General features: G+C 47.6%; 1 protein-coding gene across 1 annotated transcript; it reads right to left on the bottom strand.

The window, feature by feature from the left end:
• Positions 1–3,612: 3,612 nt before the first annotated feature.
• On the bottom strand, positions 3,613–11,560 carry LOC311118551 (SOSS complex subunit C). Its single transcript, XM_084193343.1, has 4 exons — positions 11,255–11,560; positions 10,982–11,078; positions 10,702–10,792; positions 3,613–4,143 (listed from the first exon to the last, which is right to left on the bottom strand). Exons 1-4 carry the CDS (start codon positions 11,277–11,279, stop codon positions 4,036–4,038), a joined length of 321 nt encoding a protein of 106 aa, XP_084049469.1. The 5' UTR covers positions 11,280–11,560; the 3' UTR covers positions 3,613–4,035.
• Positions 11,561–13,282: the final 1,722 nt, after the last annotated feature.

The following is a 13,282-nucleotide window of genomic DNA, read 5'->3' as shown; positions in this document are numbered from 1 at the left end:
TGTTGTCTCACACATCATGTCATCAGGTGAATGAAGGCCAATTGCTTTCACATTATGGAACTTAAGTAAAGCCGAGAGCAATTATGCACAGATAGTCATAGACCCCCAGCCAGCTCGCAGCCAGCGATGGGCCTTACTGTTATCTGCTCACCAGTACAGATGGTCTGAGCAGCACTGCAATGCAGACTGCCTTTCAAGGCTTCCCTTACCTGTCGCACACAGAGCACTCCCAGGCTGAAATCTACTTTAAAGGAAGTGACGAACGCCCCCAGTTACGTCTGGCCATGTCAAGAAGTTCACCCGCACTGATCCAGTGATGTCTGAGGTCGTGTACGTTGTCACTCGTGGGAAAGGAGGAGAGCTGTTGGACAGCCTTACCTGGTGAGGGAAAACGAGCTCACAGTTCAGTCTGGATGCTTGCTATGGGGCTTTCAAGTCATCATACCGCCGCCACTGAGAATGCAGCTGATTTGAAGAACTCCATTCAGGGCATTGTGGCGTGGTGCGAATGAAGGAGATTGCACACAGCTACTTTTTGGTGGCCAGGCATGGATGCAGTTATCGAAGACAAGGCCAAGTCATGTTCTGCATGTCAGAAGATGAGGAACATGCCTCAGCTAGCGCCACTACACCCATGGGACTTCCCAGAGGAGCCTTGGCAGCGAGTCCACATACAGGCCCGCTAGAGCAGTATTTTCCAAACTCGGTCCTTGGCCAACTTCCCCTGGGCGCAAGTTTTGGTTTTTGCCCTAGCACCAGCTGATTCAAATAATCAAAGCTTGATGATGCAAATCAATTTATAACATTTTTGACATGCGTTTTTCTGGATTTTTTGGTTGTTATTCTGTCTCTCACTGTTCAAATAAACCTACCATTAAAATTATAGACTAATAATTTATTTGTCAGTGGGCAAACGTACAAAATCAGCAGGGGATCAAATACTTTTTCCCTCACTGTATAAAGAAAAACCCTTGAATGAGTAGGTGTCCAAAATTTACCGTTCAAGAGTTTGGGGTCACTTACAAATGTCATTGTTTTCGAAAGAAAAGCAATTTTTTTGTACATTTTTAAAATAACATCAAATTGATCAGAAATACAGTGTAGACATTGTTAATGTTGTAAATGGCTATTGTAGCTGGAAACGGCTGATATTTAACGGAATATCTACATAGGCGTACAGAGGCCCATTATCAGCAACCATCAGTCCTGTGTTCCAATGGCACGTTGTGTTTGCTAATCCAAGTTTATCATTTTAAAAGGCTAATTGATCATTAGAAAACCCTTTTGCAATTATGTTAGCACAGCTGAAAACTGTTGTGCTGATTAAAGAAGCAATAAAACTGGCCTTCTTGAGACTAGTTGAGTATCTGGAGCATCAGCAATTGGTTTGATTACAGGCTCAAAATGGCCAGAAACAAATCACTTTCTTCTGAAACTCGTCAGTCTATTCTTGTTCTGAGAAATTGCCAAGAAACTGAAGATCTCGTACAACGCTGTGTACTACTCCCTTCACAGAACAGCGCAACTGTCTCTAACCAGAATAGAAAGAAGAGTGGGAGGCCCTGTTGCACAACTGAGCAAGAGGACAAATACATTAGTGTCTAGTTTGAGAAACAGATGCCTCACAGGTCCTCAATTGGCAGCTTCATTAAATAGTACCCACAAAACACCAGTCTCAACGTCAACAGTGAAGAGGCGACTCCGGGATGCTGACCTAAGCAGAGTTTCAAAGAAAAAGCCATATCTCAGACTGGCCAATAAAAATAAAATATTAAGATGGGCAAAAGAACACAGACACTGGACAGAGGAAGATTGGAAAAAAGTGTTATGGACAGACGAATCGAAGTTTGAGGTGTTCGGATCACAAAGAAGAACATTTGTGAGACGCAGACCATATGAAAAGATGCTGGAGGAGTGCTTGATGCCATCTGTCAAGCATAGTGGAGGCAATGTGATGGTCTGGGGGTGCTTTGGTGGTGGTAAAGTGGGAGATTTGTACAGGGTAAAAGGGATCTTGAAGAAGGAAGGCTTTCACTCCATTTTGCAACGCCATGCCATACCCTGTGGACGGTGCTTGATTGGAGCCAATTTCTTCCTACAACAGGACAATAATAATAAGCCATTTAGCAGACGCTTTTATCCAAAGCGACTTAGTCATGTGTGCATACATATTTACGTATGGGTGGTCCCGGGGATCAAACCCACTACCCTGGCGTTACAAGCGCCGTGCTCTACCAATTGAGTTACAGAGGACCACACAATGACCCAAAGCACAACTCCAAACTATGCAAGAACTATTTAAGGAAGAGTCTATATGGAAACTAGTCTGGAGTACAGTACTCAGTTCAGTTTGGACACACCTACTCATTCAAGGGTTTTTCTTAATTTGTACTATTTTCTACATTGTAGAATAATAGTGAAGACATCAAAACTATGTAATAACACATATGGAATCATGTAGTAACCAAAAAAGTGTTCAACAAATCAAAATATATTCAAAGTAGCCATCCTTTGCCTTAATGACACCTTTGCACACGCTTGGTATTCTCTCAACCAGCTTCATGAGGTAGTCACCTGGAATAAAATGCATTTATATTTTTGTTCAGTATATATAGTTCAATATTATAACCTAAGCTATGTTCATAGTTCCTTCCAGGGTTGGGTAGGTTACTTTATAAATATAATCCGTTAGTTACTTCTCCAAAATTGTAATAAGTAACGTAATTTTGGGATTACCCAAACTCAGTAACGTAATTTGATTACCTTGTTACTTTTGGATTACTTAGAATAAGACAAAAAGGATCCATCAAACGGATTTGGTGTGTCATCATAGTGGTCTTTGATTGGTGGTCATCATTTGGTGTGTCATCATAGTGGTCTCTGATTGGTGGTCATCATTTGGTGTGTCATCATAGTGGTCTCTGATTCGTGGTCATCATTTGGTGTGTCATCATGGTGGTCTCTGATTGGTGGTCATCAGTGGTCTCTGACTGACGGTCATCATAGTGGTCTCTGATTGGTGGTCATCATAGTGGTCTCTGATTGGTGGTCATCATAGTGGTGTCTGATTGGTGGTCATCATAGTGGTCTCTGACTGGCGGTCATCATAGTGGTCTCTGATTGGTGGTCATCATAGTAGTCTCTGATTGGTGGTCATCATAGTGGTCTCTGATTGGTGGTCATCATAGTGGTCTCTGATTGGTGGTCATCATAGTGGTGTCTGATTGGTGGTCATCATAGTGGTCTCTGATTGGTGGTCATCATAGTGGTGTCTGAGGTCAGACTCTCTCAGGTGGAACAAACTTAAACGTGCACCTTTCTTCAATGCTGAATTGAATGTCATTGAGAAAACAGAAAGGTGTCATAATGTATTTTTTCACAAACATCCTTTTTGAATTTAAAAGTAATCCAAGAAGTAATCATTTAGTTTTTCAAAAGTATCTGTAATCTGATTACAATATTTTTGCTGGTAACGTAACTGATTTAGTTTTGTCATCAGTTACCCAACCCTGGGTCCTTCTATGTTATATTAAACCCAGACGTTATATTTGTATAACGATATATAATAACAATATATTAGGTTTGCCAATCCCCAAGTAAAAGGTCCAAATGCTGTTGTTGACTTCATCTTTATTTGATTAGGCCTTAATTTATAAAAAATGTTACAAAAACGACATTGTCTGACTTCTTTCAAAACCACATAATGTACGGTGCACCATACCAAAAATAGACAGAAATAATATGACCCTCAGCTTCAACAAACAATCCGAGACCTTCTTCAAAAAGTCCTAGAGAGCAACTCGTAACAAAGAGTCTCTGTATTGTCACTATGTCTGTTAGGGAGGAAACACCAGAACGAACGCCGGCCATGCGCAGTAAATTACCTGCTAGGTGTGGACGAACGGTGGCAATTCAACAGAATAATTGGAAAATGAACAGAAAATGACGGCCGATGATCTGTGGCCCGCTGCCATTCGTCAACACCCAACAGGTGCTGCTTTTAGCTCTTTCTGCTGTTTCCTTCCTAAGGTTCTGTTATTCTGCTGGAGGAGGTGGGTCTAGTCGTGGCAGCACTGGGAGGATGAGGTTCCCGAAGGAGGAGTCTTGAGTGATGAAGAATCCAGAAGAGTGAGCATGTGCGTGCTGTAACAGAAACAGGAAGGTTAGCTACACAGTGTTTTCCACCAGTACATAGAGTAGCCACCAGTACATAGAGTAGCCACCAGTACATAGAGTAGCCAGCCAAATAGAAAAAGTAGCCAGCCAGGCGCCCCCCGTGCCGGAGGGGGGTGGCCTCCACGGTTAGATTGTGTTTGCCAAAGAAGATCTAATGTGGCGGCCTCTTGCCTTGATTCCATCTGAAATACACAGCAAAATTATTGAATACTTTTTTTTAACTTTACCTTGGAAAAAATGTGTTGTGGTATTGTGTAGAAAGACATGACTTTACAATTTAAATGACTGAAAATGTATAAATTCAGTGTTAGTTGTTTGGGATATCATCTAGGTCCCTCAAACTCAACTCTGGACCTCGAAGCCAGTTCCACTGCATTTAAAAAAAAACGTTACCCTTTAAATCAGAGACTGATTTAGACCTGGGACACACATAAAAATCAAAATAAACATTTAACCTGTCTTCTCTTGAGATTAAAGTCTTATTTACAGTTTTACTGCAAGATATGAATTGCTACGATGTTTGTTCTTCAAATTATGTATTTTATTAAAACAGAAAAATGAAGTAAATAGCCCACATTAACTTGAAAAATAAATGTAAAGGTTAAATAGAAAAAATAAAAAAGCTTAGTCTTAAGTATTAGATATTTCTGATTTTACATAGCCTAAATTAATTTAAAAAAATATCATTAAGTAGGGCCCTATAAAATCTGTTTACTTTTTTTGCCTGATTCCATTATCTCTGTTTTTTATCTTCCAGGTTTCTTGTCTCAAATCACACCTTTTTTTTTAAATAGAAAAACATTGGATGTTCTAAGTCCACACATATGCTTAAACCACATCAGGAGACCACTTTTGAGGTCTGGGGAAAATCTGAGAAATGTTGATTTTGCGGTGTAGTTACCCTTTAATTCAAGTTGCACACCTAGCTGTTGTTTAGCGTGTTCTTTTAGCGCACATGTGATAGTCAAATTTTTTAAACAAATACCCACTGGATTGATGAAAATAATCATGACATTCTAACAGGTAGGCATAGGCACTTTGTAGTTAACATTTAATTGAGAAGGTTTTTGGGAAAGCCTTTCCATCGACCAGAAGACCGTTTTTGTTAGCATCATCGCTAACGGCTACACGAAGAGGCATACGCGCATACCGCACACAGAGGGGGGCATACCGCACTCAGAGGGGGGCATACCGCACTCAGAGGGGGGCATACCGCACACAGAGCACTCAGAGGGGGGCATACCGCACACAGAGGGGGGCATACCGCACACAGAGGGGGGCATACCGCACACAGAGGGGGGCATACCGCACTCAGAGGGGGGCATACCGCACTCAGAGGGGGGCATACCGCACTCAGAGGGGGGCATACCGCACTCAGAGGGGGGCATACCGCACTCAGAGGGGGGCATACCGCACACAGAGGGGGGCATACCGCACACAGAGGGGGGCATACCGCACACAGAGGGGGGCATACCGCACTCAGAGGGGGGCATACCGCACACAGAGCACACAGAGGGGGGCATACCGCACTCAGAGGGGGGCATACCGCACACAGAGGGGGGCATACCGCACACAGAGGGGGGCATACCGCACACAGAGGGGGGCATACCGCACTCAGAGGGGGGCATACCGCACACAGAGGGGGGCATACCGCACACAGAGGGGGGCATACCGCACTCAGAGGGGGGCATACCGCACACAGAGGGGGGCATACCGCACTCAGAGGGGGGCATACTGCACACAGAGCACACAGAGGGGGGCATACCGCACTCAGAGGGGGGCATACCGCACACAGAGCACACAGAGGGGGGCATACCGCACTCAGAGGGGGGCATACCGCACTCAGAGGGGGGCATACCGCACTCAGAGGGGGGCATACCGCACTCAGAGGGGGGCATACCGCACACAGAGCACACAGAGGGGGGCATACCGCACTCAGAGGGGGGCATACCGCACTCAGAGGGGGGCATACCGCACACAGAGGGGGGCATACCGCACACAGAGGGGGGCATACCGCACTCAGAGGGGGGCATACCGCACACAGAGGGGGGCATACCGCACACAGAGGGGGGCATACCGCACACAGAGGGGGGCATACCGCACTCAGAGGGGGGCATACCGCACACAGAGGGGGGCATACCGCACACAGAGGGGGGCATACCGCACACAGAGGGGGGCATACCGCACTCAGAGGGGGGCATACCGCACTCAGAGGGGGGCATACCGCACTCAGAGGGGGGCATACCGCACTCAGAGGGGGGCATACCGCACACAGAGGGGGGCATACCGCACACAGAGGGGGGCATACCGCACACAGAGGGGGGCATACCGCACTCAGAGGGGGGCATACCGCACACAGAGGGGGGCATACCGCACACAGAGGGGGGCATACCGCACACAGAGGGGGGCATACCGCACTCAGAGGGGGGCATACCGCACTCAGAGGGGGGCATACCGCACTCAGAGGGGGGCATACCGCACACAGAGGGGGGCATACCGCACACAGAGGGGGGCATACCGCACACAGAGGGGGGCATACCGCACACAGAGGGGGGCATACCGCACACAGAGGGGGGCATACCGCACACAGAGCACACAGAGGGGGGCATACCGCACACAGAGGGGGGCATTCCGCACACAGAGGGGGGCATTCCGCACACAGAGGGGGGCATTCCGCACACAGAGGGGGGCATTCCGCACACAGAGGGGGGCATTCCGCACACAGAGGGGGGCATACCGCACACAGAGGGGGGCATACCGCACACAGAGGGGGGCATACCGCACACAGAGGTGGGCATACCGCACTCAGAGGGGGGCACACCGCACACAGAGGGGGGCACACCGCACTCAGAGGGGGGCACACCGCACTCAGAGGGGGGCACACCGCACTCAGAGGGGGGCACACCGCACTCAGAGGGGGGCACACCGCACTCAGAGGGGGGCATACCGCACTCAGAGGGGGGCATACCGCACACAGAGGGGGGCATACCGCACACAGAGGGGGGCATACCGCACACAGAGGGGGGCATACCGCACACAGAGGGGGGCATACCGCACACAGAGGGGGGCATACCGCACTCAGAGGGGGGCATACCGCACTCAGAGGGGGGCATACCGCACACAGAGGGGGGCATACCGCACACAGAGGGGGGCATACCGCACACAGAGGGGGGCATACCGCACACAGAGGGGGGCATACCGCACACAGAGGGGGGCATACCGCACACAGAGGGGGGCATACCGCACACAGAGGGGGGCATTCTCATTGCCTCTTCAGAAAGTTGCAGGAAATGTGAATCGCTGATGCATTCTGATCATGTCTTATGATAAACTTGGGCAAATTAATTCATTTAACACATTTAGTTAATTCCCTACTAAAGGTAAATACATATTTTAATATTGTTGAATTCCATTTTAATGTCTAGATTCTGTGAGGGCCCTAATAATACTTGGACCAGAATGAGATTGTCATTACATTTTAGTCATTTAGCAGACGCTCTTATCCAGAGCGACTTACAGGAGCAATTAGGGTTAAGGGCCTTGCTTAAGGGCACATCGACAGATTTTTCACCTAGTCGGCTCTGGGATTAGAACCAGCGACCTTTCGGTTACTGGCACAACGCTCTTACCCACTAAGCTACCTGCCGCCCCCATTCTCCACTACCTATTGTTCCTGCAGTGATGATTCACCATCTTCATTGAATGTTCATGATTTATCTGCAGATAATTGATAACATAATAGATGTATTATCAAAAAGACTAGGCCTACCAGTAGTAAAGACTAGGCCTACCAGTAGTAAAAATTAGGGAACCAAATGAACATCTCCCTCACCGATACGATTCGGTTGACGAGACGAGAGTCACTCACTTCTCTGCAAAGCCCCGACATCCTAGGAAAGGAAACCTAGGAAATCCTTTGGTGTCCAGATGCCGTGGACATATAACCATGCTGATTTATGAATGGCAAAGAGTTTTAGGATAGGCTTGGGCGGTATACCGTATACCGGGGTATTTGGAAATAGCCACGGGATGGTTTTTCAATACCGTTAACTATTTATTTGAAGTGTTTTAATAAATTATAATATTTGTGGCTACTTTTTAAGTAAATACCTTAGGGCTGTCCCTGACAACAACAACAAAAAAGTTCATCAACCGAAAGTCGTCTGTTCTTTCAAGCAATAGATTGCTAGAAAAATGTAAACGTGTATATTTCCATATATAGACACACCCTATGTGTTTTAATAAAATCAACTATATGCATTGAGCTTGTATCTACTTTTATCCCATACACAGTTGCTACCCATTATTGATTGTCACTCATCCACCACCATATCATCTACCTCCTTGGTGTAGTGTGGCACCCTAGCCAGGCCATTCCATCACGCACCCATCCTAAGATTAGCACCAGTGGCCCCCCAATCTATCTTGGCTCACTGACCTTCTATTCCTCCCTCGTGACACCACTAACACATGGTGTGTCCTTGTCCTGTGTCCACATACAGCTTATGAGCTGCACATACATTAATGAATGTTGTATATCAAATCATCATAACAACACCTTAGTGCCCTCAAAGCTCATCACTAAGCTACGGACCCTGGGACTAAACACATCCCTCTGCAACTGGATCCTGGACTTCCTGACGGGCCGCCCACAGGTGGTAAGGGTAGGCAACAACATTTACATTTACATTTTAGTCATTTACCAGACGCTCTTATCCAGAGCGACTTACATTATTGAGTGCATACATTCTTTTTTTCATACTGGCCCCCCGTGGGAATCGAACCCACAACCCTGGCGTTGCAAATGCCATGCTCTACCAACTGGGCTACATCCCTGCCGGCCATTCCTCTCCCCTACCCTGGACGACGCTGGGCCAATTGTGCGCCGCCCCGTGGGTCTCCCGGTCGCGGCCGGCTACGACAGAGCCTGGATTCGAACCAGGATCTCTAGTGGCACAGCTAGCACTGCGATGCAGTGCCTTAGACCACTGCGCCATTCGGGAGACACATCTACCACGCTGATCCTCAACACGGGGACCCCTCAGTGGTGCGTGCTCAGTCCCCTCCTGTACTCCCTGTTCACAAACGACTCCAACACCATCATTAAGTTTGCTGACTACACAACGGTGATGAGACAGCCTATAGGGAGGAGGTCAGAAACCTGTCAGTGTGGTGCCAGGACAACAACCTCTCACTCAACGTGAGCAAGACAAAGGAGCTGATCGTGGACTACAGGAAAAGGAGGGCCGAGCCCACCCCCATTCACATCGACAGGGCTGTAATGGAGTGGGTCGGGAGCGTCAAGTTCCTTGGTGTCCACATCACTAACAAACTATCATGGTCCAAACACACCAAGACAGTCGTGAAGAGTGCACGACAACGCCTATTCCCCCTCAGGAGCCTGAAAAGATTTGGCATGGGTCCTCAGATCCTCAAAAAATTCTACAGCTGCACCATCGAGAGCATCCTGACTGGTTGCATCACCGCCTGGTATGGCAACTGCTCTGCCTCCGACCGCAAGGCACTACAGAGGGTACGGCCCAGTACATCACTTGGGCCAAGCTTCCTGCCATTCAGGACCTATATACCAGGCGGTGTCAGAGGAAGGCCCTGAAAATGGTCAGACTCCAGCCACCCAAGTTATGGATTGTTCTCTCTCTCTCTGCTACCGCACGGTAAGTGGTACCGGAGCTCCAAGTCTAGATCCAAAAGGCTCCTTAACAGCTTCTACCCCCAAGCCATAAGACTCCAGCTTCAAGTTGAATCTGTGCTGGAAATTCAATACTTGACTGAGGGACCTTACAGATGTTGTATGGGGGACAGAGGAAGGGGGAGTCGTTTTAAAAATCATGTCAACCCCTATTACTTCACACAGAGTGAGTCCATATAACTTTATGTGATTTGTTAAGCCAAACATTACTCCTAAACTAATTTCAGCTTGCCTAAACAAAGGGGCTGAATACTTATGTAACGACTATATTTTATTTATCAAATTGTTTATAATAAAAATGTAACTTTGTAACAATAAAATGTTTAGAGGGGTCTGAATAGTTTTGCAAGGCACTGTAAGCCCCAAAATAGATTGTATTTGAAAATAACATTCATTTGATGTCTTGATTACATTGACACGATCACATCGCTTAATTTTTTTGTCGTGGGAATATTTGGGAACAGATTTCCTAAATTAAACTCATTTTTAGCTGAATTCCTAGTAATTTTACAGTCTTTATTTAAAAAATAAAATAAAATAAATCACTCGCATGTTGCCGAACCCTGCCTTACTGTATATATAGAGATCATGCAGAATGTCTCTGGAGCCACCTATGACCCTCTTGAAAAACTTCCGAAATGCATCCTTTCATCCTACTGTCCTTGAAGAAATCCCAGATCTGTATTGGTTGGATTGGTTTAAGTAATAGTGTGGTCACCTCGCTCACACCCGTCCAATCACTTACAGATCTATGCTTAGTCCAAGGAAACAAGGAAGGAAGGGTGCATTTCTGAAATGTTCGAATGAGGTCTCACCTGCAGAGCTGCTTTCTGCTGGGCAGCGATGTGCTGCTGCTCCGCGTGGTCTCTGAAGTCTTTATTCAGGGCTGGTCTGGAGAGAGGGATGCTGTTGGAGAGAGGGATGGAGAGATATGGGTCAGGGGCTACACTGGGGCCTATGTCCCAAACGGCATCCTATTCCCTATATAAGTGCAGTCCTTTTGACCAGGGCGCATAGGCCTCTGGTCAAAAGGAGTTAACTCTATGGGACGCAAGCAAGGTTTATATCACTGACACGCAAGATGCTTCCAGATACCTGGCTCCAGGGTTATTCATGGAGGAGTTTTGTATCAAGCGTCTCTTCTCCTTGTCCAGTTCAGCCAAAATGGCAACACGGTTCTTGTTCTGAAATCCTGAGTAGAGGGGGGAAAAAAAACATTATCAACAAAGTAATGTTACAGACGTGCAGTATCAGCACAAAGAGCTGTGGTCCAGTGCTGTTGAAGAAGACTCGCCATCAGCAAGCAGCACAAAACGCCCTGGGTCAGCGCGACCTGCTAGCTATACTACCCTGCCTTTCTTGACTTACCCGCTCCGGGTGCAGGCGAGGCCATGTCGGAGAAAGTGACTGCAGCCGAAACGTTACAAAAGATAAGAGCACAGCGCTAGCTAGCTAGCATTAGCACTGGGACAGATTGGACGGGATCGGCAAAGGACAGCAGCTGTTTTCAGATGTTCACTATTGTTCCAAATGGCTACGTAACTATCACAAAGAACCGTATGCTTGAGTTCCACGTAAATACTTTGGTAGATACAGGAAACAAACCGCAACAAACAAAAAAAACCCGGTCTTACTCCGCTCGTGTGTTTACAAAAGTCACGTGACCACTAAAGCAAAAGGGCGCGTTCGAGCGGATCGTTTCTGTCACCTTGGAGACTATCGACCGGATCAACGTCTATGGCAGAAGCACGGAAATGCTCGTGTTTCTTCTTCTTCTTCTTCTTCTTCTTCTTCTTGGCGGATCGCATCCAACTTTTAAGGTGCATATACCGCCACCTACTGTACTGGAGTGTGAGGCCAGTCAAGGCCTACATGCATTAAATTATCTTCATTAGTCCTGTTCTTCTAAGAAAGTGAAATAGAGCCCTAGGCATCACTACCCTCCCCTTTCCTCCCCCCACTACACCACCCTCACCCCAACCCAGTCCAGCCTCTCTAACCCTCCCCCACTACACCACCCAAACCCCAACCCCATCCAGCCTCTCTAACCCTCCCCCACTACACCACCCAAACCCCAACCCCATCCAGTCTATCTAACCCTCCCCCACTACACCACCCAAACCCCAACCCCATCCAGCCTCTCTAACCCTCCCCCACTACACCACCCAAACCCCAACCCCATCCAGTCTATCTAACCCTCCCCCACTACACCACCCAAACCCCAACCCCATCCAGTCTCTCTAACCTTTTCACAGAAGCTCTCCCTGTCTATGTCATACAGTTCACAAAATATCAACACATGTTCCACCATTTCCTCCACCGGACACTCGTCACACACCTGTTTCATGTATCCCTCTCATCCACAACGTGGCATTCAAACCTGTGTGCCCAAACCGTAGTCTACTCCACACAACTTCCTCTCTCCTCCATCCCATAGTCCCCTCCTCTTCCTCTACTGACCGGTACCTCCCCTTTACTACTAGCATCACACTCCCTCTGCCAACGGTCAAGCCCTTTTGCCCGGATAAAGGACTTGACTTCCCTGCGGCCCAGTGGGACCCTGAATATCTACTCCCCTCTCTCCTCACAGCACTCTCAGTCTCCACATCAGCCTTCTCATTACCCTCCACACCACAGGAGGCTGGTGGTACCTTAATTGGGGAGGATTGGCTCGTCGTAATGGCTGGAGCGCAATGAGTGGAACGCTATCAAATACATCCAACATGGTTTCCATGGTTTCCATGGTTTCCATGTGTTTGATGCCATTCCATGTGCTCCGTTCCAGCCATTATTATCAGCCGTCCTCCCCTCAGCAGCCTCCACTGCTCCACACCCACATGGACTGGAACCCAGCAAAAGTTTCCCACCACTCCCATCCTCTCCAATCCCATCATCCAGCACCATCATCTCCACTAACAAGTCTCCCCTATCCGACCTGTCCGTCTCCACACTGCTCAACACTGCAGCCCAATCAGAGCAGGTCACCACTCTGAGAGGTTTCACCTCCTCCATCCATCTCAAACCTAGAATCATGGCCATCAACACTGACACATAATCAGTTAACTGCTTACATACTCTAACATTGAACATCTGGGATATACACCCGTGCCCCCAACCTACCACTGACTGGATATTTTGACCCATCTGTATATATCGCCTTAAAAACGAATAAAACTGATTATCTATATATCTCTCCACACACCGTCTCATGTCCTCACCCCGTTCTCTCCTGCCCTCAATCATATCCACGTCTACACTTGGTTTCGGGAAAACAGCCACGGAGGAACGTTCTCCAATCCAATTGCCGGCCCCGTCTCTCTCTCCCCCAGTCCACATTCTACCACCTTCTGCCCGATTGTCCACCTGCACGCCCTCTGCTTACCCACCCTTCTGCCC

Source organism: Coregonus lavaretus (genome assembly GCF_964263955.1).
Source record: "Coregonus lavaretus genome assembly, contig: HAP1_SCAFFOLD_236, whole genome shotgun sequence".
NCBI lineage: Eukaryota > Metazoa > Chordata > Actinopteri > Salmoniformes > Salmonidae > Coregonus > Coregonus lavaretus.
This window is presented reverse-complemented; position numbering and strand designations above follow the sequence as displayed.

Coding starts and splice junctions, on each gene's coding strand:
- LOC311118551 (XM_084193343.1), bottom strand. CDS start 11,279: ATGGCCTCGCCTGCACCCGGAGCGG. Junction 11,079..11,254: donor CTCGCCTGCACCCGGAGCGG/GTAAGTCAAGAA, acceptor CCCTCTACTCAG/GATTTCAGAACAAGAACCGT. Junction 4,144..10,701: donor AGCAGAAAGCAGCTCTGCAG/GTGAGACCTCAT, acceptor TTTCTGTTACAG/CACGCACATGCTCACTCTTC.